Source organism: Raphanus sativus, chromosome 5, assembly GCF_000801105.2.
Source record: "Raphanus sativus cultivar WK10039 chromosome 5, ASM80110v3, whole genome shotgun sequence".
In the NCBI taxonomy this organism is placed as follows: domain Eukaryota; kingdom Viridiplantae; phylum Streptophyta; class Magnoliopsida; order Brassicales; family Brassicaceae; genus Raphanus; species Raphanus sativus.
Window position 1 is genome coordinate 1,115,101 of NC_079515.1, and position 26,951 is coordinate 1,142,051.

The window sequence follows — 26,951 nt, forward strand, 5'->3', positions numbered from 1 at the left end:
ATAAACAAAGAAAAATATTTTTTTCTACAAAATTAATACTGATTATCAATTTCTTTAACACTGATATCTGTTAACTCATTTTAAAATTTGAAAGTGTATTAAAACATGTATATTTACAATATGATAACAACCACAAGACCATTCACACATTAAAAGTAACTATATCAAATAAACAGTAAACCAGTTGTACTTTTTGGTGTATAAGTTTATAGTTCATACTATGTAATCTAGTTATCTAGGTACTATATATATTGGTACTATATATAAGGTAAATAAAAGAAATCCACTCGTAATCGTTTTCAAGTGAGGATGTTTGAGTTGGTAATTATAACGAATTCCACTTTACCTAATTTGTCTATTTGGTTTAGGTATTGAGTTGTATGTTTTCTAGGATAGTAAGCAATCCATCTGGACTAACCTCACCATTAACGATGATATATCTTCTCTAATAATTAATCAAAATTTAATTTAATTTATTTATTTATACTTGTCTTGTCAATTCATATAAAGCATGGTAAACAAAAGGCATAAAGGAAAAAACATAAAGTAGCTAGAAGTTGAACTGAACAAACGTATTTGTTACGCATTTCTTTTGTCTACTCGTTAGAGCATCTCCAATGGTGTTATCCACCATTGGAATCCTTAGTAATAAAATATTTTTTTTTTTTGCTTTTTGAATATTTAAGGATTTTACACTAAAATGTATGTACAATGGTGTTACTCAATATAGAGTCCTTAGGAAATTTTTTTTTCATACAGAAAATGTTCAATTCCATTCATTTATTTAGAAGTCTGATGAATACTAAAACATACTATTGATGATGACCATGTAATAAAACAGAGAATGAGATGCTCTGTTTTGCTATACAAACACACAGAGAATGGGATTCTCTTTAACTGAGTTAAGAAAGTATCAAAAGTTACCGTAGTTGTTATGATGAAAGACATGAAGACACAAATCAGAACCAACTCTCCATAACCGAACTGTCTTGTCTTTAGAAGCTGAAAGAAGCAACTGCAAACACACAATCTTCCTCATCAGACACTATTTTGTTTGTTTAGTGTCCTAAAACCTGCATCCCCAAAAAAAAAAAAAGAGAAGCAGCCATCAAACATTGCAATAGCATAGTTGTTAATTAACACACAAGGTATGTGTACATATTCATAAAAAACCAGTGTCAAGTTAGTAGCATCATTATTGGAAGATATTAAACGATATAGAATCCTAAAACCATGACAATTTGTTTACTCCTTGAGACATTAGGGATTAGTAAGAAAGAAAAAAAAGACACTACAGAGTTTGGCTAGAATTAGAAAGCAAAGTTTAAATCATTAGAAATCAGATTCCTTATGTACCCTCCTGCCAATTCTCTGCAACTTGCTTCTTCTCTGCATTGAATCGAACACCCTTGGCAATCATAGAATTGCAGCCACCACACCATATATTATAGGGCATCTCGAACCTGGGAAAAAAAAAGAAAAGCAAGACCACATATGAAAATTTCAACCAAAGTAAGAGTACCCTCTTGCCAATTCAAAACACAAAAAAGAAGCAAAGATTCTGATCGATCAACACAATGTACAGTAGCAGGGAAAAACACATTTGCCAACAACTGAAGCCTAATACACACTGTCTCAAACTTTTGACCATCATTCTTTATTAGGGAAGTAGCAGGAATGAACTAATAACATAGTATTTGATTTGATTATTAGTACCTTATGATCAAAATCCCCTCGCCTAGTTTCTTTGCCCTCTCTCTGAGAGGATGCTGTCCTTGAAACTTGTTCAAGGAACCTTGATCCGGTGTCCATTCTGGTGGGTAGTAAAAGTTATCTGCCCTGGCAGCTGAAAGAGTCGACTGCAAACAAAACAAACAAACAAACAGTTGAAACTTTGAGTTTATATGATACAGAACACAAGAAACTGAATTTGATTAGCAGAGTCACACAGGAACGACACATGAAAATAAACCCACCAGTAAGCAATTGATCTGATTTAGCTGAAACAGATACAAAATATCGATAACAAGCTAAAAGGCTGTAAATTTTTCAACATGTCGATAACAAAGAATGATGGGATCAATACAAAAACCTCAAAAATTTATCTGTGAACCATATGCTAACCTATTGATAATACAATCAAGTTAAAGATATAAGCATTCTGAATGATTCGTGAACGAGCCCTAAACCCAAATCTCAGCCACCGAAAACACAAAATCTCCGAAACTAATCCAAATTGATCACAAAATAAAAATCAATCTTAGGGCTTTGGAGATCAGTTCCAATAAAAAAAAACACGATATCCCCAATTTACCACAGAAGAGAAATCAATCGATGAAAATACAGAGCAGTTATTTTAAGGATCGATTGAGAAGACAAACACCACGTACCATCTTCTTCTTCTATCGAGATTGATCAAATCGTTCTTTCAATCGAGAGCCAGTAGTTGAGTGCCAGCACATTAAGGATTTGATCCTTAATGACCTTAGCTAAGGACTCATCCTTAGCTACAGTTAAATATTTAATCATATAATATTGTTCTAAACCTAAGGATTTCACTAAGGATTCGCCTAAGACGCCGCGTTGCGGATGCTCTTAGTCGTTTTCTTACGTGAAAACAATAAAATTTCATCTATTGCTACGCATTACGTAAAACTCTCCCATTATATTCATGATTCCATATGTATAATAAGCTAAAACAGGGACAAATTTTAGCAAATAATAAAACAGGGATAATCGTTTTTTCAAATGTTATTATTTTCCACAAAAAATAATTTAAATATTTTTTCATGTGGACATCTCATCATACATAAATAAATAAATCAGATTGTAATTTCACGAGAAAATGTTTTTACAATACCGAGCAAAGGTTACACATCTATTTTGCCTGTCATCATACACATCGTCAAAACTAGACTTGGATTGGATTCAAGAAAGTCGACAGTTGACAGAGACAATACTGTAGACTGGAATTTTAGAGCGTATATTATATAGTACTATATATCTATATACTTTAAAGTATATATTAACTTTAGAATACGTAGCTTTGTTACAATTTATGAGTAGGTAGCCAAGATGAACCTACATGTATCAGTTCTACCAAGATATATACCTAACAAATGAAGTGTCTATAGCGTATTGCCACAATTTGTGGAGTACGAAGACCAGATGAAAGATTTTGTTTTCAATTTTTATAATGATAAAATCAGGAATTGAGGACACTTCAAAAGTTTTAAAGTAAAACGTCAAGAAAACAATAAGTGTAGATTACTTTAAAGGTGGAGTAAGTCAATGTAATTAGATAAAGTATGTGTATTGCGTATTCTAAATCAATTTGATAAAATATAATTAAAGTGTTGACTGAGATGTATGTGTATATATATACACATATTAACATATAACATATATTTATACAAAGAGAATGATGATTGATGAAGATGGTTAAGTGAAACTTGGATTCCAAGGAACTCATCTGGCAAATACAGCGCAGCTATGACAACACCAGCACGGAACAACCATGCCTCTAGCGTGCAGATTCAAGAACCAAGAACAAGATCTCCTCTTCATCCTCCTTCTCCAATCGCCTTCAAGGTCTCTCTCTACTTTCTATTTCTCTTGAATCAAGAACCACTTAACTCTGTTCTTGATCTCTGTATCTTCTCTCCTTCTCTTTGTCCCTCTCTATGATTTAACTTCATCTTTTTATATCTTTTTGATCTCTGTGTCTATCCTCTCTCGTTGACTTTGACTCAAGAACAAAACCTTGACTCATCTGCTGTTTTGTCTCCTATTGTTTCTCCATGGTGATTTTTGCATAAAGTTCACATTTACCAGCTTCAAAGATACACATTAATGACATACCAAACTGTTTTTTTTTTTTGCAGGAACAACAAGGTAGACCACCTTCCACAACACAACAAACAATAGCAGGAAAACTATTTAGAAACCTCTTCAAGGGTCTCCTCTTCTCACAACTGACCTTAATCTCACTCTTGGTGATAGTCCTCACCATTCGCGGTCTCATCTTAGCAAGTTCACACCATTTCCACCCCAAGAAATGGTATCCTCCTTTACTAGCATCAGTAGCTGTTTCGGGAGTTGCATCTTTAGCCTGGCAATGTATCTTTATCTACACTCCACCAAGAGCAGTCAGAGCAACGTTCTGGCTTACCCCTATACTCACATGCTCGGTCGGTATCTTGCTTGTTCTCATCGGCTCCGCGGTAGATGCAGGGGTCGGTGCTGTATTTGTACTCTTCGCCATTACTCAGTCTCTTTACGGTTGCTGGATCACTCCGAGGCTTGAATACACGGACAAGATATTATCACTCGCCACAGCTTTTCCACCTGCAAGAACCAGAGAAGTAGCCACTTTATCAATCTTCACAAGTGTGGTTTACTCTTGTTTCTTGGTGACTGGCATTGGAGGAGCAACTTCCACTAGAACAAGTCTAGATCTCTTGTTCATATCCGTAATCTTGATAAGCTTAGCATGGACCATGCAAGCTCTCAAGAATGCACAACAAGTTGCTATTTCGCGTGCGAGGTACGTAAACTTTGCACACGGAGAGGATATGGACGCTTGGAGTGCGTTACACGTCACTGTGAAACACTTGACAGGGAGCATCTGCATTGGCTCGACGCTTGTTCCGATCATAGTACTCATCAGAGGATCCATCAGAAGCGTTAATCTAATGTCAGGGAGCAGCGACGAGGTCATGTATACAGGTGCTGACTGCTTCTCCACCCTCGCCAACAAGCTGATCACTTGTGGAAACAGATGGGGCTTTGTACACGTGGGAACCTATGACAAAGGGTTCGTGGAGGCTTCAAGTGACACATGGAAGAAGTTCAGAAGTAACAATGGGTTAGAGAAAGTGATTGATTCGGATCTCACTAGCTCCTTGTGCTTCCTAAGTGCTGTTTCTGTTGGAGCAGTCTCTTCGTTGACCGCAGGAATATGGATGTTGTTGATCCACAAGGACTATGCCTTTGAAGTGACATTATATGCTTTCATTATTGGATATTTTGTGGTAAGATGAAATAGAAAAGAATCAAAATGACTTTAATTAGACAAAGTATGAGCTTTATGTTGTGTGGTTTTATTTTTCAGGGAAGGGTAGCTTTGGCGTGGCTACAAGCGTGTGTGTTGGCTTACTATGTAGCTTATTCTGAAGATCCTCAGAACATGCGGTTTGACGGTACGATTCCTCAACGTATTCAGCGTCTTCAGGTGTTAAGGGCTCACCAAGATAACAGGGAGCAGCATGAGGTGGGGAGGGAGAGACGAGAGAGTGATGAGTCTCCATAAGATTCGTTACAAACATGGGGGAAAAAATGATTAGTACTTTTATTTTTCAAGATTATAGATTCTATTGATAGGAAAGTTAGATTCAATGTGTTCATATGCCATGTGGATAGTATCCTTATTCTTCCTAAATATCTAAAATCGAAATATCCGAACCGAATCGGATTCGAAAATAGAACTTAAGTTATCAGTGTGTTACTTGGCTGCAAGTTGCAACAGTATGTGACCACAATTAACTTGCCTGTTCCAGCACAAACTACTAAAAAGAAAATCAACTATGGCATTTAGACCGGACCGGTATAAACCCGGTTAAAATTAATTTTAAAATCAATTTGGTACGGTGACCGGTTTGGTTTAAAATCCGGACACAAGACTCGCTAATCGCCACGACAGAAGAACACAGTAACAGAGACAGCTCCCGCGTCTGCAAAAGAACGGATAAAGTCTCTCTCTCTCTCTGGTGTGAAGAAGAAGAAGAAGAAGAAGAAGAAGAAGAAGAGGATGCTGACGAGTCCAAGTAACGCGCTTCACAGTACTCCACACCTCTGGCCTATTCGCCGGAGCAAGCTTTGCCGTTCCCGGAATTTCCACTCCGGCGGAGGAAAACTCTACTCGCTCTCTCTCCTGTCCGCGAGAACTGGCGCGAGTAGGTTTAGCGTCAGAGCTCTAGTTAGGCCAGATGTTTCCGAGGACGGTGACTCTGGAGGAGCTCTGTCTTTTCCTAACCACATTTCTGTCAAAATCCCTTTCGGAAATAGAGAGGTAAAACTTCAAAAAGCTGTAACCTTTTGATTCAGAGATGGATTGGTTTATGTAAAGTGATAGAATTTGTAGTGTTTGAGAGACCCTTAAAGGTTGATGCTTTTGATGTACATATGTGTTGAACTTTGTTACTTTCTTCATCATAGTGAAGCCTAAAGCTCTTCTTTTTTTCTTTACTGTGTAGATTTTAGCTGAGACTGGTCTGATGGGGAGACAAGCAAGTTCTTCAGTTACAGTGACAGATGGAGAAACTGTAAGTCTGCTTCTTTCATTTAAATCCCAAAGACTTTAAAACTCTTTTCACTATTTTTCGTCCATTTTACAATATTCTTGTGACTGTATGTAGATTGTGTGCACATCAGTTTGTGTAGCTGATGTCCCTAGTGAGCCATCAGATTTTCTTCCCCTTTATGTTCACTATCAGGAACGCTTCTCAGCTGTTGGTCGAACTAGGTAACACGTTTTTTTCTTACAATCAATCCTTTTGTAATCCTGGAGTCTCTTACTACAAGTAAACCAAAGATCATAAGCCTGAACGGAGCTTCTTCTTTTATGGTACAGTGGTGGATTTTTTAAGCGAGAAGGGAAAACCAAAGATCACGAGGTATTTATTCCATTTACTAATGCTAAAGGATGGTTGTGTTTCTTATACTTTTTTTTTTCATCCTTGTTAACATGTTTTTACTTTTTTTATGTGTTTTATGCAGGTTCTGATTTGTAGGTTGATTGATAGACCTCTACGGCCCACTATGCCCAAAGGTTTCTACAACGAAACCCAGATACTATCCTGGGTATGATGGTTTCTCTTGTTTTGTGATTTTTTTATGAAAAAAAGACTTGCTCTGTTTATCATTACTTAACTATATAGGATGATGAATGTAATCATTTCATTGGACTGTGGTCTTGTTTGTGGTCTCAGGTTTTGAGCTATGATGGGTTACACGCACCTGATGCTTTGGCTGTTACATCTGCTGGAATAGCTGTGTATGTATGGTCATCTCGTTTCCGTTTTTTATGAGTCCAGCTTTTTTTTTGTTGTTGTTGGCGACATTGACATGGTGGCTTTGTAATGAACATATACCACAGAGCTCTTTCAGAAGTACCGAACGCAAAGGCAATTGCAGGAGTTAGAGTTGGTCTTATTGGGGGCGAGTTTATCGTCAATCCAACCGTGAAGGAGATGGAAGAATCACAGCTAGATTTGTTTCTAGCTGGAACAGACACTGCAATTTTAACTATAGAGGTCAAGTTCAATCCATAACCTGAGTTTGCAACATTTTCTCCTGTTCTGTTTTATCTTCACTCAGCCCTTGCTCACTGCAATTACCTGGGAATTGCAGGGATATAGTAATTTTCTTCCTGAGGAAATGCTGCTCCAAGCTGTTAAAATTGGACAGGTATTTCATTTTCTAATTAAGATTATTTCAGTTTTCTAAAATCTGGATTAGTACTTAATCTGAGGCTTTTATATTTATATACCAGGATGCAGTACAAGCTACATGCACTGCTATTGAAGCTTTGGCAAAGAAACATGGGAAGGCCAAAATGGTTGACGCTATAAGATTACCACCTCCTGACCTATACAAGCATGTGAAAGTATGTTGTTTCTGTTGCTGTTTTGCAAGAATGGGGTTTTGCAGTGTTCAAAAACAATTGGTTTCTGTACACAGGAACTTGCTGGTGAGGAACTGAGCAAAGCGCTACAGATTAAGGGCAAAATACCGAGAAGGAAAGCAATATCGTCCCTGGAAGAAAAGGTCTTGACAGTAATGACTGAGAAGGGGTATGTCGTTGATGAGGTAGCGTTTGGAACCACAGAAGCACAACCGGAGTTATTGGAGGATGAAGACGAGGATGAGGAAGTTGTTCCTGAAGGTGAGGTTGACCAAGGTGATGTTCACATAAGGCCCATCCCTAGGAAGCCTATTCCTTTAGTGAGTCTCTTTAACCTTTTTCGATATGGTAGCTTGAAACTGAGCTTTTATCTTATTCATTTTTTTTTTGGTTGCATGCTAACAAACAAGTGAATTGCCCTTGTGTAGCTATTTTCAGAAGTAGACGTGAAGCTGGTCTTCAAAGAAGTATCGTCAAAGCTCCTGCGTAGACGAATTGTTGAGGTATATATGTTTGATAGGAGTCTTCCTTACTAACATTGTACACTGCAGTAATCACTTTTTTTGGAAACTTGTTTTGTTGATTCCATTTTACATCTTTCTCCATCCACAGGGAGGTAAAAGAAGTGATGGTCGAACTCCGGATGGGATTAGGCCGATTGACTCTAGATGTGGCCTGCTTCCAAGGGCACATGGCAGCTCTCTTTTCACACGTGGTGAAACACAGGTAAAAGTGGAACGTTGTCTTCATGTGGAATTCCTGTGTGGCTATTTAAATATTTTGATTCTTTGTCTTATTGCATATAATGTATGTCAAGGAAGTTGGTAAGGAACATTTTTGTATATGATTATTTCAGGCACTGGCAGTTGTTACTCTTGGTGATAAACAAATGGCGCAAAGAATTGACAACCTTGAGGGTTCTGATGAATACAAGAGGTTTTATCTTCAGGTCTCTTCAACATTTGATCCTCTTTCTCACTCTGGTTATTATTAATTACAGATTCCTTTTTTTTGTCATAATCTATGATAGAAATTATTTGGAATTTTCAATGCTTAGTCTCTTTTTTCATTTTCTTGTTGAGTTTAAAGGATCCCTTTGATGTTTCAGTACACTTTCCCTCCATCTTCTGTTGGTGAAGTTGGACGAATTGGAGCACCCAGTAGAAGAGAAATAGGTCATGGGACACTAGCAGAGCGAGCCTTGGAGACCATATTACCCAGTGATGATGATTTTCCTTACACAATACGTGTTGAGAGTACAATACTTGAAAGCAATGGTTCTTCAAGGTCAGCTTTTTTTTTGTTCTTTCTCTGGCTGTAGTTTGTCTGAATGATTGATTCGTTTACTTGCTACTTATATTGATCTGAAATTATAACAGCATGGCATCTGTTTGTGGCGGTTGCTTGGCTTTGCAAGATGCTGGAGTTCCAGTAAAATGCTCTGTTGCTGGCATAGCAATGGGAATGGTTTGGGATACAGAAGAATTCGGCGGTGATGGATCTCCCCTTATCCTTTCTGACATCACTGGAGCTGAAGATGCCTCTGGTGATATGGACTTTAAGGTCAGAAAATACAAGGATTCTCTGTAAGGTCCTTGCATTTACTTTGAATGCTTACGTTTTGATTTGTTTGACCATAGGTTGCTGGGAACGAAGATGGTGTTACTGCGTTTCAGATGGACATTAAGGTTATTGTTTCTCAATTTAGACCAAAATGCTTTTAATCGGCACTGTTGGTAACACTTTGTGTTTTTCTTTTCTTTAATCATGGACTAGGTAGGAGGAATCACTTTACAGATAATGGAAAAAGCTCTGATACAAGCAAAAGCTGGACGTCGTCATATTCTTGGTAAGGAGTTTTAGATAGTGAAGTTAGTTTATCCTTAAAAAGTGTATGCCATTTAAGGTATAATCTCCTAATTTTTCTTCTTTCTTATCAGCTGAAATGGCCAAGTGCTCACCGCCTCCTACGTTGAGTCTCTCAAAATATGCTCCTTTGATACATGTTATGAAGGTTTGTGGCTTCCCAAGAATTACTCAGTCTAACTAACGCCTTATTGCCCCCTGAACTAAAGATTTTTAGCTTTTCATGAGCTGCAGGTCCATCCAAGCAAAGTATACTCCCTTATTGGTTCTGGTGGGAAGAAAGTAAAGAGTATCATTGAAGAATCCGGAGTTGAAGCCATTGATATGCAAGATGATGGAATTGTGAGATCTACATGACTTTGTTTTTCATTGTTTTTGTACATTATGGTTGTTTCACCATCACAGCTTTTTAAACATTTTTCTTTGTCAAGGTGAAAATAATGGCAAACAATGTGGCGAGTCTGGAGAGGGCAAAAGCTATTATCAGTGGGTTGACAATGGTTCCAGCTATTGGTGATATCTACAGGTATTTCTTTCTATCCAATACTTGTCTTCATCTTTCATGGATTTGGATCTCACCTTTCTTTTTTATCAGGAATTGTGAAATCAAATCAATGGCTCCTTATGGTGCCTTTGTAGAGATTGCACCTGGGCGAGAAGGACTTTGCCATATCAGTGAGCTGAGTGCTGAATGGCTAGCGAAACCAGAGGATGTGAGCGTAACCCATTTCTTTTTATCTTGAAGTTTCATCTTCTATTTAGGCTTTGACTTACGCTCTTCCCCAATTATTCTTGTCCTCTCAGGCCTATAAAATAGGAGACCGCATTGATGTCAAACTAATAGAGGTCAGCGAGTTCTTTACGTTTCTTTAACTCATAAGAGTCAAGAGACATTGGATGAGTTGTTTGAACAAAAGAAACATTTGATAACAATGCAGGTGAACGAAAAAGGCCAGCTTCGGCTTAGTGTACGAGCTTTACTTCCGGAATCAGAGACAGGCAAAGACGGTCAGAAACCACCACCTCCGACGAGTGATTCTACCAAGGACAAGGGTTCACCAAGGAAATATGTAAATACTTCATCCAAGGACCGTGGAGCATCATCAAAAGTTGCATCTGGTGACATACCAAAGAAAAGTAACGACGAAGATAGAGGCAGCTTAGTCAATGGTGAAGCTACAATCAGCTAGTGAATGCAACCAGGATCAGTGTTCATATCTGTTTCTCGGGAAGAAGACTCATAAGGTAAGGAGGAGAGTTTCTTCCAACAGGTGAGACTTGATTAATCTTGATTCTTATTTTTGTTTGGGAGCTGGAAAGATGTGAGACAATTAGTAACAGATAGCTGCTTTTCTCAATGTTTTACATATATATGTTACCAAGTCTGATATGGAGGATGATTAACATTTTGAAGACAACATGTGTTGGGAGATTCTTAGTCATTACATCCTTTCTTTTTGTTGTCTTCTCTTGCAAACTCATTCATATGCTAGTTAACCCTATCTTATATTTTAATGTTATTGACTCGTAACATATTTACATCCTTTCTTTTTTGTTGTCTAATCTTACTCGCTTGTCTGCACTTTTCAATGATGTTAACCTGGTTTGTTTAGTTAGAAGAGCTTTTTGGGTAAAATACATGGTAAAGGTATGTGTCAAGTTCAAAATATGTCAGAATGTAAATGGAAAAAGAAAAAGTATGTGAGAGTGTAATTTTTTTGTATATTTAGGAAGGTCTTTCTAAACTAAAATCTATGAATATTTAATACTACATATTTAGGAAAATCTTCTTAAACTCATAAAGATATCATTAATATTAAGAAAATGATTCTTAAAAAAAATTAAAAAAGAAGATTTTAAAATTGTTTAAAAAAATAAAGAGTTGATTTTTTTTAAAAAAGAAAGAAAAGAAAAAAATCAAAAATATTTGAAAAGAATTTCGGAAAAAACTAAAAAGGTAAAAGAATTTTATTTTTATTAAAACATTTGCTTATTTTCGCTTTATATCTTGTGTGCTATTTTATGATAAAATATTAATTTGTCATATTTTTGCTTAATGATTATTTTGAGATGTTCTTTATATTTGCTTGTAAACTTTATTGGTACAAGGATATTTTAGTCATTCTGATACTTTTTAATATAATTTAACCGTCATTTATCATCAACTAGTAGAGATGGTAATTATGAACATGGACTGTGGGTCTGACCTGTAAATGACTGTCGCGGAACGGTATTGGGACAAAGTTTTCTAGACCCGTAGATTTACGGGCTTTTCGGAATGGGTTTTTGCGAGACTGGATCTTTTACAGGATGGACCGAAACGGGTCGTGCGAGATTACAAGACCCGTATATTTTTTCTTTATTTCTTGTTTTACTTCAAAAAAACAAGAAAAAAGTGAGAAGAAGGCGATTTGTGTGACTTACGTTGAGAAAACGTAAGCAGTTCCGGCGTTGATGATTCGAGCTTCGGTGATGATGATTCAAACTCCGTCAATGACGAGTCTAGTTCCGGCTATGACGGTTCGAGCTTTGACAGTGTTTTGATTTGATTTTCTCTTTTTATTTAGTTTAGGATTAGCAGCTTTGATTTGGTGTTTGATTTTATGTAGTTTTTGGAACAAACTAAAGTATTGGTTATGAGTTTATGAGTTATAAGCTAATAAATACCTTCTGTAATTATCTTTACTTGATATGTTAATATGTTTTGGGACGTGACAAAAGTAACCACAACTATTATTTTGAATAAAAAAACACAAATCAATAGCTGATGACTCATATCTAGTTAAATCGACAATTTGAATCATAATGCAAAATGGCCTGAAATGTTTTGGAGTGGCTTGAAGCTTCTGCTGCGTGTATTATCATATGTCCCGTAGACCGACGCAAAGGCTTATTATACATATAGCGGGACTGGGTTTGGACAGCCATTTTGGAAACGGCAGTCCGTGCGGACCTAACCCATTGTGACCCGATTGAAGAAAATCCTGCTGTGGTCCGGGACGGAATGAGACGAGATAATCTGTTTGCCATCTCTATCAACTAGTCTTCTATCTATTATAATAAAATAGAATCATACATTTTGTGCTGTATTTCAAACAGAATAGTCCTACGACAAAACAAAAGAGAAATTTGCTAAAAAGGGATAACTAATCTCAGCTATTGTTTCCTTAGAACAAAATTAAATTTTATCACTTTTGGATATTGATTACCCTTACATTTTATAAAAATTCATATTAATATATTGAAAAATAAAAAAAAATAAGGAAAAATACAAAACATAATATTAACATGCATTTGCAGTTAAGAAAAATAATTTTATGGTAAAATTATTTTGGGAAGAATAATTTTAAAATTGATCTAAAAATGTTTGTAAACCTAATCTACCATCTACGATGGTTTAGATTTGAGAATCCACTGGAAACAAAATAATCTACTTGACTTAGAATACACAATATAAAAAATATTCATCCATCTACCACCGTAGAATACTCAATCTGCACATCCTTCTATATTCTGAAATATAAAAGATCAGATCGTCTAAACATTAACCATATGTCTACCTTTTTAGAATAGTCATTCTTCCTTATTCTCTTTCATCAAATACCCGTAGAATATAACTTCTACCGTTAAAAAAGAAAAATATATAACTTCTACACTTTCATTTATTTTCTAAGTAAAATAGAATGTGCTTTCTGCTAGATTTGCAACTAATATCCTAAAATTTAGCTAAAACGGTTATAAAATATTTTGAAAATCTTTCAAAAATCTTTTAGTTTCCTTTTTAAACTTTTTACCAAAAATAAACAAACTTCTTCTTTTCCTCTCTACGTTTTTCTTCTTCTTTTTTTTTTTTCTTTACTTCCTGTTGTTAAGCACAGGAGGAACTGCTACCATCATTACTATCTCTCAAACCTATAATATCGTAGCCGTAAAGGCGGGAATCTTCGGAGATGGAAGATCAATGGCATTATGTCCAATATAAACACAACATTAGACATGTGTACTCTATTCGTGTTCAACTATGTTCTTGACCATGTTTTCAATGGTTACTTGTGAGCTAAGAAACAGACTGTGTCGCTTCCTTACAAAACAAAACAATATAACAGTTAACATTACAGATGAAAAGAAGATAATCGTAATCTATGTTACATGGAAACGGAAGCGGAAACGTGGAAGCGGAAGCGTATGGAAACGTGGAAGCGAAATTTTTCAAAAATTTAGGAAGCGGATACGTGTTGGAAGCGTGTATCTGTCTGTCTATATATATTAAAATATAAGAAAATTTTATAAAATCTTAAACTAAATATTATATGATTTAAATTTAAAATAAATCACTTATTCTTTTATAATAATTTTCAAATGATTTCATATTAAAGCTTTGAAAACACACATAAAATAAGTTTAAATAAATTATTATATTAATTATTTTTATTACTTCATAAATAATTAAAAATATATATTTTAATATATTCTATATATTTAATAAAAACCTTAATACAAAAGGATAATTTATAATATTAATTTTAGAGTTTGTATATTTCGATTCTCTCTATTTTATTACTATTAAATTTTGGATTTTATATAAATTAAAAACTATGATTTTATATTTTTATTGATTTATATCATTGTGTCTTAAAAATTGGAAACGTGATTCCAAAACGGAACCGTAAGCTTCCAAAAGATATTTAAAGAGAATATTTTGGAAACGCTTTGGAAGCGAGTTTCCGCAAGCTTCCACAAGCTTCCGATTCTGATTCCGATTCCGAAGCGGGAAGCATACGTCCGATGAAGCTTCCATGCAACCTAGATCGTAATGACCTCTGCTAGCATCCATTGTTTAAATGTTAAAAAGAAATAAAAATAAAACTTAACGTTTGTTTTAAATTAATTTGTTTCAGAAGTTTTTTAATTACATAATTAGAGGGTTAGAATGGGATTAGCATTAAGATTTATTATAAGTGGACAAAAACTAGTAAAATCATATATATAATGCCACAGTTTCTTCTCTTCTTAACGCATCCACGTCAGCTTCCTTTTAATGATTATGGGTCCCACGTCTCGGTTTGGTTTAGTCGAATTGGTTGGAGTTTGGTCTGGTCTGATTTGTATTTCCGTGTTAAATCAGTGGAATTCTGCGTATTGTTTGAAAAATAAGTGAAACTCTCGAGTCAATTAGGGCTTCACTGTTATTCTTCTACAATTCAACCTTGCCGTCTCCCCTCTATTCTTAATCTGCGAAGCAAATGTCGTAACCATGGTGTTTGATTCCGAGAAGCAATCGATCGTTTTTCTTGGACATGTCGACTCTTGGACAGGTCTCGAGCTTCTCTTTTACACATCTTCGTTTGATATTCTTCCTCTTTTCTCCGTTTCACCAACAAAAAAATGCACTAGGTTCTGTTTATTGAGGGATTTAGAAAGTCGTGAAATGCAATATGTAGGTTGAGTTTGAATTTTTCGTCTTAGGGTTGGAAATTTAGTTTCATTTCCATGTAATATGTGCAACTGGTGTTGGTGTGTAGGTTGGTGATTCATCTTCAGGTGGGATTAGCTCGGTCAAAGAACCTTTGATTAAGGAGAACACCACAGCCCAGAAGACTATTCTGTTCTTACAGCCATTCCCCGTGAGTTCTTTTCTGTCGTTTTCTATTGTTAGGAAGTCATAACACCACCAACTGTGGTCACAGAAAGATTGTGGTTGCTATTAACAGATTATTGCCAATGTTTCTTCTAAAAAAAGCTAATGTTTGGTTTGCACATGGTTCATACCAAGCAGACATTTGTTGCAGGTTTCTCTTACCAGCTCTTGGAGCTTTGCTTTTTGGTTACGAGATTGGTGCTACTTCTTGTGCCATTATTTCTAATAAGGTAACAACTTCACCTTTTCCTAAAACGGTGCTTAGGTTGTTCACGTGTATCCGCATGTGCCCTTGATTTTTCACTGCATATGTATTCGTTTCGTTGTCTAAGCCATGCACAGTTCTGGTAATTACTCTGTTTTTTTTCTCTTAATGTACAGTCTCCTAAGCTAAGTGGGATCTCATGGTACAACTTGTCTCAGTGGCTGTTGGTATAATTATGGTTTATCTTATTGAATATTGTTCATATTTTTTATGTTGACATTAGTTTACTCCTTGCAGGTTACAATAACTCCTGAAGTCGAGAGCAATCATTGCTGAGTTAGTGAGACTACATAAAGAGTCTGATCTCAGGCCGGAAAAGCCTCTGCACTGTCGGGGAGCTTCCTTTCACTTGGAAAGAGTTCGCTGTTAAGATCTTTGATGAGACGACGGTATCATCAATGGCCCTATGTAAGAGTTTTCTTCACTTACTCGAGTAATATTGTTTTCATCTGAAAAAATTGACATGTTTTTGTCTGGGTTTTGGTAGATGGGAGTGATCATATAAGGTGGCTATCAAGTTCGTTGCACGGACTAATATACAGTTATGGTGTGGGTTTAACTTTAAACATCGGTAAAAAAGTGAACTTTAAGAGATTTGTTACTTTATTGTGCTTATGTACAGTCACATTAAAATTCTCTCCTTTGCTTTGTAGACATGGCTTCAGCTGCATTCAGTCTCTTCCTGTGATTGAGTTTTTAGCACAGCTTCTTGGGAAAGATGTCTTGTCATAGCCATTATCTGACTCTGATCGTATTAAGGTACAATGCTCTTCATCACATAGTATTAAGTCCTTGAATCTTTTCAGTACTGGTGATTGTTACGGATCAAGAAGTGTCTCAGGGGAGTGAAAGACGAGGTCACTTATAGAGCAAACGTAAGAAGGAAATGCGTGTTGCCGGTTTAACGACTCAGCCAACGAGAGAGCTTATGTTTCCTGTTGATGAGAACGCTATGATGAAGTCTGTTATTGAGTAGTTTCAAGAGAGAGATGCATGGGTTCACGATACAGCACACATATTTACCGTGTCTCCAAATTGGAAATAAGAAGAAGGCAAGCTATTTCCCTATGGAGGTAAAACTTAAACGTTGTTTTTTGTGTTCTTTTTATGAAGTTGTTCGCTGATTCGGTTTCAAAATGTAGGCGTGCAAAATCATGGTGGGACAGCAGATCACTGCTCTTTTGAAAGATACATGCCAGAAACCAAGGGATAGAGAAAACAATATTCTAAAGGTAATCTTTTCAATGGTTTCTTTTTGAGTTAGAAGTGAGGATTAATCTTGGTTTGCTGCAATCATTGACAACATAGCTCCCAAGGTATTATAATTTATTTTTATAATACGTTATAAACTAACTGATGTCAGTATAACATAAGTTAAACTGTTTGGCAGACTTTCAAGACCAATGAATCTGGATTTGTTGAGGTGGAAGGTGTGGAAGCATCGGCATCTGCGAGCAACAAGGTTAGAGGTGAAGATGATGAACCAAGTCCATCCGCATCTGCAGGCAAAGAGAGTAGCAATGAAGCTCCATCGGCGTCTGCAAACTGTGTTGAAGAGGAAGGTGGCCAAGCATCCAATTCTGCCAGCATCAAGGTTGGGGGAAAAGCCAATGAACCATATCCATCCGGTGTTGAAGGCAAAGAGGGTGACCGTAAACGCCCCGCGAGTGAAGAAACAAAACTGTTAATCGTCATTCCAAATTTGCTTCAGTCTCTTTACGGTTTCATAATTTAATATGCATTTCCTATTTCACACTCTTACATTTTTTTCCCCAATTTTCAGGTTTTTTTATTTGGCCCTTTACGGCTAACTAATCCACAAAGACAACAATTTTAAAAATCTTAATGTAAAAAGGGATTGACAAATATTTATATTAAAAATCACTAACCTGATCATTTTATACGAATTCAAAATCATATATAAACATAGCAATTATACACTTACAATTAACCAGCCAAATAGAAATCTGGAAGTTCTGAATAAAGAACCCAAAAAGTTAGAACATAAAAGTGCTTACAACTAAACTGGAAATTACAAATACGCGGACTCTACCCTCATCACCTAATCAACTATAAGTAAGGACCAATAAATTCAAACAAAAAAGCTACCATGTAGTAAAAACTAAAACCACTTAATTTATCTCTCCATTAATAGATCCATCCTAGCAACACATACACACTGCATAATTTCACCAATTCCTTAATGCAACGCCAACATTTTTTGCAAACCTTTTTAACTTGACGTCTAAGTAACCTTTTCTCTCTAAGGATCTCAGGCTCTCACTGATGGTTGGGGAACACATGAACATTGTCAACAACTCCGCTCCATACCTAGAAGTGTCCACATTAATTTCCTATAACATTTGCGTGATTGATTTGTTCTAGGGTTTACCCTTCCAACATTTCCTATAACATTTTAAAAGTATATAACATATCTAATTGTCATGTCCTCGCGCTTGCGCGGGGCTTCGCCCCTAGTCTATAATATAATGGCGGAGTATCACTCATGCATAAGAGACACGTGTCTTTTTTTTTTTTAAATGGGCTGTCTGTTTCTTTGGGTTTTGAGCATGTGTGTTTCATTTGTGTGTTATGTCCGTTTATACAATGTCGGCCCATACAACTCTCTCTCTCTCTCTCTCTTAATCAATCAATATCATTCAAAGGTTAGATTTCTCTTGATCTTTGATTTAGGGTTCGTATTGTTGGTGGAACTGATTTGTTTTCTCTGTTTGGATTTTCGTTTCTATTCGTTAAGACTCTTACCGGAAAGACGATCACCCTCGAGGTGGAAAGCTCCGACACGATCGACAACGTTACAGCCAAGATCCAGGATAAGGAAGGTATCCCTCCCGATCAGCAGAGGTTGATCTTCGCCGGTAAGCAGCTCGAAGATGGCATGACTCTTGCTGATTACAACATCCACAAAGCCTCTTGCTGATCACAAAGCCTTCCATGGCTACAAAGCTCGAAGATGGCAGGACTCTTGCTGATCACAAAGCCTTCCATGGCTACATGTCTACGGTTGTTGACGATGATCAGATCCACGAGAGTTTGGGGATCGATTAAGCAACAGATCTCCAAGCTTGCAAAGATTTCTCTAAACTACTCTGGCCACAAGGAAACAATCCATTCTGGTAAAAACCAGAGCTTTCTCATTCCATTTCATATTTGTCTGGTACATCTGAGCAGATCAAATGTTTCTTTTATCTGCAGCCAGACCACACACAGGTACGCAACGGCACTAGCGGAGTTAAACCAGACAATGATGAGGATGTTGTATGAGAGCTATGGAATACTAAGAGAAGAAACACTCAGCGAGACATTCGGAGTCAACTAGGTACCTATTCATTCCATGTAATTGAAAAGATATGACATGATTTGTATAATCGCATTGATCAAGCATCACTCCCCCGGAGAGAATAATTATTAAAAATGCAGTCGATCCATACCACTTCTGCTGATGGAGGTGTCAGGTATTTTTTTCTGATGATGTTTTCTTTTGTTGTATAATTTGTTCACAAGTAGTTTTATTTCTGGTACGTATGTTATCTGTATTATGTTTCTGTCAGGAGTGAAGCTGTGTTTTTCCTAGATTTTTGTTATAAAGCTACTGTAGGTTCATGTGTAAAATTGCAATGACCTTTGAATTTTTTTTTATCTTATTGCACTGTGTAACAAACATTTCTGACAGACAAGCTGATTATTTACAGAACAAATTTCTACTGTACGCCATTCTGACCAAGAAGCTAGACATTATGGAAGAAGGCTCGGGTCTGATCCTCACGGTCTATCACTGCACATCACATCTTCTAATGCTAGCCAACATACCTCATCGCTATTAGGAGCTAATTTATCTGGAGAGTTCTTCAAATCCTGGTTTTGGCGTCAGGTTACCTCCCGGCAGGGATTATGGTACGTGGAAAGGCATCCTTACTGCAGCATCTCTGGACATGCGTGCCAGAGATAAGGAGCAATAACGAGAGAGGGACGCGAACATGATAGAGAACGAGAACGAGAGCGGGAGAAGGAACGAGAAAAGCAAAGAGCTAGGTTTAACGAGAACATGAATTCATTCTTTAACTCTTTCCTGCGTGCAACCCTGTCATGCGGTGATATCCATGGACAATCCATGATCTTGCAGAATTTTCCTGTATTGGGAGAATGGTAACATCTATTAAATACCCCTTTCGTACATATGACTCTGGTTGCTGATTTTTGTATTAGCTCCATAGGTTTAACGAATATTCATTTCACTCCTTTTTGCAGTCCCCTGATACCAGTTACCTGTTTATGGGAGATTATGTTGATCGTGGTTATTATTCTGTTAAACTGTTACGGTACGAGGATCATATATGCAGTCTTCTTTTCTCCTTTCCATGTATGAGTAGTGTTGTTGGTTCGGAATATGTAGTATATTGATACTTATTCTCCTTTTTATCCTCTTTGCAGCTGTGATACCAGATTGTAATGCCCGTTGATCCTAAAAAAAGTTCTCCAATCGACGTTATTTCTAAACATCGGTTAAAGACACCACAGTGATGATCTCCTTTCCCAGCCGATCATATTAAGAGATCGTTGACAGCCTTTTCCGCCTTTGGATTGCCGATGCTACACTGTCGTTTCCATAGTACGTTAAATCTGAGCAAGATCCACACTTACAGGTTCTTAAAGATGGACAGTGGCAAGAGCAAGATGCGTTTATCTTGGTACCTGGTGATATAATCAGCATAAAGCTTGGAGATATCATTCCTGCAGATACTCACCTTCTTGAAGGGGATCATTACCGATGACCAGGACGATGGAGTGAGCAAGTCTTCTCTGGTTCTACGTGTAAGCAAGGTGAAATATAAGCTAATGTGGTAGCCACCGGTTCGAACACTTTCGTTGGTAAAACAGCATGCTTGGTAGATAGCACATGTAACTGGACATCTTCAACAGGTTCTCTTGGTTTCTTTTTGTTTTTTAAATTTACTATCCTCTGTTTTCCTCATTTTCAAATTTTGGTTTAAAAAAAAAAGTTATTTCCTGCAACGATCTCGCAGTGGGAAATCAGTTACATTTCTTTCTAATTATTTATGAAACGTTGACGGGATTTTCGTGATTCATTATGTTGGTAACTCATTCAGTAAAACAACTTGACAAAGAAAATACTTGATGCTTAACATAGTATCCTCATCGTTATTCTGCACATTCACAATTACGTCTGTGATCTGCGCTTGCGCCCCCCCCCCCCCCCCCCCCCGAGGAGAAAAAAGCTGACGCAACATAAGCGTATCTGAATCGATGCTCATTTCAGAATTGTCAAAATAGTTTCAATAAGAAATGAGTTTCCAGAAACGAATCAGGTTCTTCAGTTCCGACGCTTAAAAACAATATTCGTTTCTGAATCTCACAAACCAAAATAAAAAGTAAATACCAGGAATCGAAGGAAATTGTGTCGCCTTTCCCGACAAAAAAACAAAAGTCAACGACCTCGGAGTTTACTCAAAATCAGACAAGATTCAGATTCCAAGGCCCATCTATTTGAAGCCCAAATATTTTAAATTCAGTTTTTAATTAACCTTTGTATTGAGCTAAAAACTATACCAAATTCTATTTTTATCGATCTATGACAGATTTTTTTATTCCACAACAAATCATAACTAACAAAGTCCAGTACAAAACTATTAAATTAAATAATTTTGTAACTATATACTTTTAAATTTCTTTTTTTAAAAATAGTTAATTACAATGCTACATTCTCAAAATTAATCATGGGTAAAATAAGAAAATAATTTAATTTATAAATTGTTAATTTTTAGAACCAATTTTTATATCTTTTCTTTTTTTCCTTTTTTTAATTTCTACTAACAATTATTAAATAAATACTGATCAATCTCATAAACCTCAACTTTTGAACATGAAAACACTAATAACGCTAATGGTGATCAAAACATTACAAATATATAAGATATGAAAACGCATATGAATTTTTCGGTCATTCTAATTTCATCCAAATCAAGGTATGTCTTACAATGTTACATTCATCGCCTTTATAGACAATACGAAAGAACAAATGTTTAAGAAAATAAACTCGGCAAAACCGGTACACAAAACTACCCCGCACATCAATTACGTATCCAGCCCCGCACAACACTACCCCGCACATCAATTACGTATCCGGCCCCGCGCTTGCGCGGGGACTGTGCCCCTAGTGATTCTAAGGAGACAATAAATAACTCTTTTTTTCCTTTTGGCAAAATTCCCAAAAAAAAAGAAAAAAAAAAGATCTTTTGCAAAAAGAATATGCTAGGGAAAGAGGAATATGAGTAAATGGGCCTAGTACAGGCCTAAACTAAAATAAAGACCCAACGAGAAGGATAGTTACGGCCCAAAAAGGTCGAGAGAGAGTCTCTATAAAGACCAAAAATTTCGAAAACAAAATATTTCATCGCGCCTCTCGAAAAACCTAGCGCAGCAGTGGCGATGGACGAATCCACGAACAAAGTAATTCCTCTTCTTCGCTTTCTCAATGAAATGGTTAATTCTTCTTCTTCTTCGTAGGATTGTTTCTGATTAAGATCGATTGTAACAACAACGTAGGGTGGTCTGGAATCGAAGGGTAGTGATGCAGAGATTCCAAAACGCAGGAGGTTCGTTTCTCTTTTTTTCTGAGATTTTGTATCTGTAATTATTAGATAAGATAGATTGATCATAAATGACCGGTGATTAATTATTTAAAATTCTTTTTGCAACAGCTTTGGTGTAAGGCCCGGGGGATATCGTTCCAGGATGTACAAAGTAATTATTCTTATCAATCGCCTCGAAATTAGTTGTTTCTTGATACCTCTGATTACATCTTCTTATTTACTTTTAGGTTCCGGAATTGAACGATAGTTACGCAGGGAGCAGGTTCGTCTCTTTTCCTCCTAGATTATTTGTATTATCTAATTATGTAGAGAGAGATCATTCGGTAATTAATTAATTAATATCCTTTTTGCAATATATATATATAGCATTATTAAGAGGATGGTGGTCAAGGGATACGACACGTCCCCTCCTACTCATAGGGTGGATGTGGAAGAGGCTCTGAGGAAACACTTCGCATCACGTGGAATAAAGTTAATACATGCTTATGTTCCCGTAGACTACGAAACTCTTACCCTCTGCAGGTAAGGTTATTCGATCACTATGCTGCTGCTGCTGCTGCTGCTTAGTCTATAATAATCTCTCTTTTTTTTTTTTTACAGTTACGGCTTTATCTATGTATATGAAGAATATGAAGCAGAGGCGTTGAAGCTTGGGGGAAGTGACATGGGAGGAGGACGTATTTTAGAAATTAAGTCTTACCCTTTTGAAGACAATCACCTTGACCATGTCTTTCCTCCTACCAATCCCTCAGACGATATCCAACAGCGCACGTAAATTGATTCTTTTTTTTCAGTGGAGAATTAATTGTAACCGTGTTTGATAATATGATCTCTCTCTCTCTCTCTCTCTCCTGCTATAGGTTGAAAATTACAGGAGTTGATACTTCCCTTGATAAGGATGATATCGAGAAGATGCTACTTGAGTTTATCCCTGACCCTGAATCCGGTATTATCACTGTCTCTAACGGGTGAGTGTTTTCTTCCTCCCACCAAGTTTGCTGGTTAATTTTTTATCACTTGCTAACTAAAGCCACCCCTTGTTTGAGTTTTTTTTTTTGCAGCTCAGTTCTCCTTGCTATCTCTGGACTAGATACTATGGACAAGGCTCTGAAACTTAGCGGAACTTCTGTACGCGGCTCTAAAATTGCAGTCACTAAGGTCCTCCCAGAAAAATTGGTGAGGTGTGGCTTATCTAGCGCAGGTACGTTGCCTTTTATTCTTTTCTTTTTTTTCTTTGAGAAACAAAAGTGTAAAAAACCTTTCATTCATTGCATTGCGTCTCTTTGTTTGTTTGTTTCAGCTAGGTTCGCTTTGGGTAAGAAAGAAGCTTAAACCTGTTCTATGTGAGGAGAAATCAGAAGATGATCAAGACTACGGATTAGAAATGCTCTCTCTCTCTCTCTCTCTAGAAAATGCTTTCTCTCTCCCGTGTTACTAACTACTTGTCATGCAATGCCTCGCTCGTCGAAAATGTTATGTTTTGTCTGGATTTTATATGTTATGTTTATATTCTTGTGTGCTGAGTTTTATGATAAAACATTGTAAAAACAATATGAAAAACTTGGTTGTCCAATCAAGCTAAAACAGGGACAAATTTTAGCAAATAATAAAACCGGGATAATCAGTTTATTCAAATGTTATTATTTTCCGCAAAAAATAATCTTAATATTTTTCATGTCTACATCTCATCATACATTAAAATAAATAAACCAAATTGTAATTTCACGACAAAATGTTTTACAATACCGAGCAAAGGTTACACATCTATTTTGCCTGTCATCATACACATCGTCAAAACTAGACTTGGATTGGATTCAAGAAAGTCGACACTTGACAGAGTAAGAAGAAAGATGTAAGAAGAGCATCCGCTGGTGACATGCCAATGAAAAGCAATAGCAGTAGCAACGAAGACGATAGAGGCAGCTTAGTCAACGGTGAAGCTACAATCAGCTAGTGTATGCAACCAGGTTCAGTGTGTTCATATCTGCCGTTGATGATTCGAGCTTCGGTGATGATGAGTCAAACTCCGTCAATGACGACTCTATTTCTGGCTATGACGGTTCGGGCTTTGGCGGTGTTTTGATTTGATTTTCTCTTTTTGTTTAATTTGGGATTAGTAGTTTTGATTTGGTATTTGATTTTATTTAATTTTTAGATTCAACAAACTAAAGCATTGGTTATGAGTTATAAGCTAATAATACCTTCTGTAATTATCTTTACTTGATATGTTAATATGTTTTGGACGTGACAAAAGTAACTACAACTATTGTTTTGAATAGAAAAAAACAAATCAATGGCTGATGACTCATATCTAGTTAAATCAACAATTTGAATCATAATGCAAAGTGGCCTGAAATGTTTTGGAGTGGGTCGAAGCGTTTTGCTGCGTGTATGATATGTCCCGTGGACCGACCGCAAATACTTATTATACATATAGCGGGACAGGTTTGGTTGGACAGCCATTTTAGAAACGGCAGTCCGTGCGGACCTAACCCACTGTGACCCGATTGAAGAAAATCCTGCTGCGATCTGGAACGGATTGAGACGTGATAATCTGTTTGATATCTCTATCAACTAGTCTTCTATTATAATAAAGGGACCCTATAATAAAATAGAGTCATACATTTTATGCTGTATTTCAAACACAATAGTCCTACGACGACAAAAAAAAAAAGATGGGATCCGATCCCCATCTTTTGCAAAAAGAATATGCTAGGGAAAGAGGAATATGAGTAAATGGGCCTCGTACAGGCCTAAACTAAAATGAAGACCCAACGAGAAGGATAGTTACGGCCCAAAAAGGTCGAGAGAGAGTCTATTTTTTTTTTGACATCTAGAGAGAGAGTCTATATATAAAGACCAAAAATCCCTAGATTTTTGAAAACAAAATATCAACTTCATCGCGCCTCTCGAAAAACCTAGCGCAGCAGTGGGCATGGACGAATCCACGAACAAAGTAATTCCTCTTCTTCGCTTTCTCAATGAAATGGTTAATTCTTCTTCTTCTTCTTCGTAGGATTGTTTCTGATTAAGATCGAATGTAACAACAACGTAGGGTGGTCTGGAATCGAAGGGTAGTAGTGATGCAGAGATTCCAAAACGCAGGAGGTTCGTTTCTCTTTTTTCTGAGATTTTTGTATCTGTAAATTAGATATAAGTTCAATAAATGGTGGTGATTAATTATTTAAATTCTTTTGCAACAGCATTCATGAGATAAGGCTCGGGGGATATTGGTCCAAGATGAAAGTAATTATTCTTATCAATCGCTTTCGAAATTAGTTGTTTCTTGATACCTCTGATTACATGTTATTTACCTTTTAGTTTCCGAAATTGGGCGACGATAGTTACGCAGGGAGCAGGTTCGTCTCTTTTCCTCCTAGATTATTTGTATATCTAATTAGATAGATAGAGAGATCATTAATTCGGTATTTAATTAATTAATATCCTTTGCAATATATATAGCATTATTAGGAGGATGGTGGTCAAGGGATACGACACGTCCCCTCCTACTCCAAGGGAGGATGTGGAAGAGGCTCTGAGAAAACACTTCGCATCACGTGGAATAACGTTAATACATGCTGATGTTCCCGTAGACTTCGACACTCGCGCCCTCTGCAGGTAAGGTTATTTGTCTGATCACTATGCTGCTGCTGCTTAGTCTATAATAATCTCTTCTTTCTTTTTTTTTTTACAGTTACGGCTTTATCTATGTTTATGAAGAATATGAAGCAGAAGCGTTGAAGCTTGAGGGAAGTGACATGGGAGAAGGGCGTATTTTAGAAATTAAGTCTTACCCTTTTGAAGACCATCACCTTGACCATGTCTTTCCTCCTACCAATCCCTCAGACGATATGCTACAGCGCACGTAAGTTGGATTCTTTTTTTTTTCTTATTTATTAATGGAGAATTAATTGTATCCGTGTGTGTCATGTTGATAATATGATATCTCTCTCTCTCTCTATATATATATATATATATATATAGGTTGAAAATTACAGGATTTGATCCTTCCCTTGATGACGATGATGTCGATAAGATGCTACTTGAGTTCTTACCTGACTCCGGTGTTATGACTTCCTCTAACGGGTGAGTGTTTTCTTCGTCCCACCAAGTTTGCTGGTTAATTTTTATCACTTGCTAACTACAGCCACCCTTGTTTGAGTTTTTGCAGCACAGCTCTCGTTGTTATCTTTGGACTAGATAATATGGTCAAGGCTCTGAAATTTAGCGGAACTTCTGTACGAGGCTCTAAAATTTCAGTCAAAACGGTCCTCCCAATAAAATTGGTGAGGTGTGGCTTATCTAGCGCTGGTACGTTACCTTTTATTCTTTTCTTTTTTTTTTCTTTCTTTGAGAAACAAAAGATTCATTGCGTCTCTTTGTTTGTTTGTTTCAGCTAGGTTCGCTTTGGGTAAGAAAGCTGCTTAAACCTGTTCTATGTGAGGAGAAATCAGAAGATGATCAAGACTACGGATTAGAAATGCTCTCTCTCTCTCTAAAAAATGCTCTCTCTCTCTCCCGTGTTATTAACTACTTGTCATGTTATGTTTTGTCTGGATTTTATATGTTATGTTTATTTTCTTGTGTGCTGAGTTTTATGATAAAACATTGTAAAAACAATATGACAAACTTGGTTGTCCAATCAAGTTTTTAGTAACTTAAAAAGACTTAAGCTTAATATCTATGTTTCCACAAAATGCAATACTGATCCAAGGCCTCGGTTCCCCCTTGTCCACCGTAACCGTTGATCATGGTTTTGTTTTCCAGATTATCAAGTCTCTTTTCCAAATCTATGTATAGCTCTATTGGCAAACGCAGCTTCCAACAATTAAGTTGCACTTTCAGTCTTTCACAATTCGTTTTGTA

The 26,951-nt window shown here is 36.6% G+C and overlaps 6 protein-coding genes and 1 long non-coding RNA gene across 15 annotated transcripts; 6 read left to right on the plus strand and 1 right to left on the minus strand.

Moving 5' to 3' along the window:
* Positions 1-791: 791 nt before the first annotated feature.
* LOC130512357 (uncharacterized) lies at positions 792-2,586 on the minus strand. The gene is made up of 4 exons (XM_057010265.1): positions 2,391-2,586; positions 1,717-1,859; positions 1,357-1,463; positions 792-1,073 (listed from the first exon to the last, which is right to left on the minus strand). Exons 1-4 carry the CDS (start codon positions 2,391-2,393, stop codon positions 1,039-1,041), a joined length of 288 nt encoding a protein of 95 aa, XP_056866245.1. The 5' UTR covers positions 2,394-2,586; the 3' UTR covers positions 792-1,038.
* An 828-nt stretch (positions 2,587-3,414) lies between these two features.
* Positions 3,415-5,420, plus strand: LOC108859941 (uncharacterized). Its single transcript, XM_018633842.2, has 3 exons — positions 3,415-3,591; positions 3,885-5,033; positions 5,114-5,420. Exons 1-3 carry the CDS (start codon positions 3,493-3,495, stop codon positions 5,309-5,311), a joined length of 1,446 nt encoding a protein of 481 aa, XP_018489344.2. The 5' UTR covers positions 3,415-3,492; the 3' UTR covers positions 5,312-5,420.
* Positions 5,421-5,709: 289 nt separating this feature from the next.
* Positions 5,710-11,016, plus strand: LOC108856594 (polyribonucleotide nucleotidyltransferase 1, chloroplastic). The gene is made up of 23 exons (XM_018630437.2): positions 5,710-6,070; positions 6,255-6,323; positions 6,417-6,523; positions 6,632-6,674; positions 6,778-6,861; positions 6,990-7,054; positions 7,157-7,313; positions 7,411-7,467; positions 7,553-7,666; positions 7,741-8,004; positions 8,113-8,187; positions 8,297-8,410; positions 8,541-8,633; positions 8,793-8,971; positions 9,064-9,247; positions 9,325-9,372; positions 9,461-9,533; positions 9,625-9,698; positions 9,785-9,892; positions 9,982-10,076; positions 10,146-10,263; positions 10,355-10,396; positions 10,489-11,016. Exons 1-23 carry the CDS (start codon positions 5,810-5,812, stop codon positions 10,738-10,740), a joined length of 2,676 nt encoding a protein of 891 aa, XP_018485939.2. The 5' UTR covers positions 5,710-5,809; the 3' UTR covers positions 10,741-11,016.
* Positions 11,017-14,696: 3,680 nt separating this feature from the next.
* Positions 14,697-17,210, plus strand: LOC108861799 (uncharacterized). Of its 8 annotated transcripts, none has more exons than XR_001950908.2 (10): positions 14,697-14,865; positions 15,073-15,174; positions 15,327-15,418; positions 15,570-15,620; positions 15,691-15,861; positions 15,941-16,024; positions 16,107-16,212; positions 16,287-16,526; positions 16,596-16,685; positions 16,844-17,210. XR_001950908.2 is itself a non-coding variant. In XM_057011235.1 (6 exons), exons 4-6 carry the CDS (start codon positions 16,443-16,445, stop codon positions 17,186-17,188), a joined length of 519 nt encoding a protein of 172 aa, XP_056867215.1. In that variant the 5' UTR covers positions 15,631-15,861; positions 15,941-16,024; positions 16,107-16,212; positions 16,295-16,442; the 3' UTR covers positions 17,189-17,210. The 8 variants fall into 8 exon arrangements, 1 of the variants encoding a protein (XP_056867215.1); XR_001950906.2 differs by having other exon boundaries at positions 14,698-14,865; positions 16,295-16,526; positions 16,596-16,769; XR_008946441.1 differs by having other exon boundaries at positions 14,699-14,865; positions 15,570-15,616; positions 16,295-16,526.
* A 922-nt stretch (positions 17,211-18,132) lies between these two features.
* Positions 18,133-20,559, plus strand: LOC108838939 (uncharacterized). Of its 2 annotated transcripts, XR_008945982.1 has the most exons (5): positions 18,133-18,590; positions 18,670-18,793; positions 19,167-19,620; positions 19,723-19,793; positions 19,906-20,559. It is a non-coding gene; the product is annotated as an uncharacterized LOC108838939 (long non-coding RNA). The 2 variants fall into 2 exon arrangements; XR_001947608.2 differs by lacking the exon at positions 18,133-18,590 and having other exon boundaries at positions 18,790-18,929.
* A 1,335-nt stretch (positions 20,560-21,894) lies between these two features.
* LOC108861954 (uncharacterized) lies at positions 21,895-23,606 on the plus strand. The gene is made up of 9 exons (XM_018635954.2): positions 21,895-21,942; positions 22,039-22,088; positions 22,194-22,236; positions 22,313-22,347; positions 22,452-22,607; positions 22,686-22,856; positions 22,946-23,053; positions 23,147-23,286; positions 23,386-23,606. The coding sequence occupies exons 1-9, from the start codon at positions 21,922-21,924 to the stop codon at positions 23,415-23,417; spliced, it is 756 nt and encodes a 251-aa protein (XP_018491456.1). The 5' UTR covers positions 21,895-21,921; the 3' UTR covers positions 23,418-23,606.
* A 1,629-nt stretch (positions 23,607-25,235) lies between these two features.
* On the plus strand, positions 25,236-26,627 carry LOC108861956 (uncharacterized). Its single transcript, XM_056985934.1, has 7 exons — positions 25,236-25,331; positions 25,407-25,444; positions 25,548-25,703; positions 25,780-25,950; positions 26,070-26,171; positions 26,257-26,396; positions 26,482-26,627. The coding sequence occupies exons 1-7, from the start codon at positions 25,326-25,328 to the stop codon at positions 26,511-26,513; spliced, it is 645 nt and encodes a 214-aa protein (XP_056841914.1). The 5' UTR covers positions 25,236-25,325; the 3' UTR covers positions 26,514-26,627.
* The last annotated feature ends 324 nt before the right edge of the window (positions 26,628-26,951 follow it).

Bases quoted from the DNA above. Each gene is read 5' to 3' on its own strand.
- LOC108861954 (XM_018635954.2), top strand. From the start codon at position 21,922: ATGGACGAATCCACGAACAAA. The intron at 22,237-22,312 runs GTAATTATTCTT...ATTTACTTTTAG, and splicing joins ATCGTTCCAGGATGTACAAA to GTTCCGGAATTGAACGATAG. The intron at 23,054-23,146 runs GTGAGTGTTTTC...TTTTTTTTGCAG, and splicing joins ATTATCACTGTCTCTAACGG to CTCAGTTCTCCTTGCTATCT.
- LOC130512357 (XM_057010265.1), bottom strand. The intron at 1,464-1,716 runs GTACTAATAATC...TTTTTTTCCCAG, and splicing joins GAGGGGATTTTGATCATAAG to GTTCGAGATGCCCTATAATA. The intron at 1,074-1,356 runs GTACATAAGGAA...TTGGGGATGCAG, and splicing joins TGCAGAGAATTGGCAGGAGG to GTTTTAGGACACTAAACAAA.
- LOC108859941 (XM_018633842.2), top strand. From the start codon at position 3,493: ATGACAACACCAGCACGGAACAACCATGCCTCTAGCGTGCAGATTCAA. The intron at 3,592-3,884 runs GTCTCTCTCTAC...TTTTTTTTGCAG, and splicing joins CTTCTCCAATCGCCTTCAAG to GAACAACAAGGTAGACCACC. The intron at 5,034-5,113 runs GTAAGATGAAAT...TTTATTTTTCAG, and splicing joins TCATTATTGGATATTTTGTG to GGAAGGGTAGCTTTGGCGTG.
- LOC108856594 (XM_018630437.2), top strand. From the start codon at position 5,810: ATGCTGACGAGTCCAAGTAACGCGCTTCACAGTACTCCACACCTCTGG. The intron at 7,667-7,740 runs GTATGTTGTTTC...TTCTGTACACAG, and splicing joins ACCTATACAAGCATGTGAAA to GAACTTGCTGGTGAGGAACT. The intron at 10,077-10,145 runs GTATTTCTTTCT...CTTTTTTATCAG, and splicing joins GCTATTGGTGATATCTACAG to GAATTGTGAAATCAAATCAA.
- LOC108861956 (XM_056985934.1), top strand. The intron at 25,445-25,547 runs GTTCGTCTCTTT...CAATATATATAG, and splicing joins GATAGTTACGCAGGGAGCAG to CATTATTAGGAGGATGGTGG. The intron at 25,704-25,779 runs GTAAGGTTATTT...TTTTTTTTACAG, and splicing joins GACACTCGCGCCCTCTGCAG to TTACGGCTTTATCTATGTTT.
- LOC108861799 (XM_057011235.1), top strand. From the start codon at position 16,443: ATGCATGGGTTCACGATACAGCACACATATTTACCGTGTCTCCAAATT. The intron at 16,527-16,595 runs GTAAAACTTAAA...TTCAAAATGTAG, and splicing joins CAAGCTATTTCCCTATGGAG to GCGTGCAAAATCATGGTGGG. The intron at 16,686-16,843 runs GTAATCTTTTCA...ACTGTTTGGCAG, and splicing joins GAGAAAACAATATTCTAAAG to ACTTTCAAGACCAATGAATC.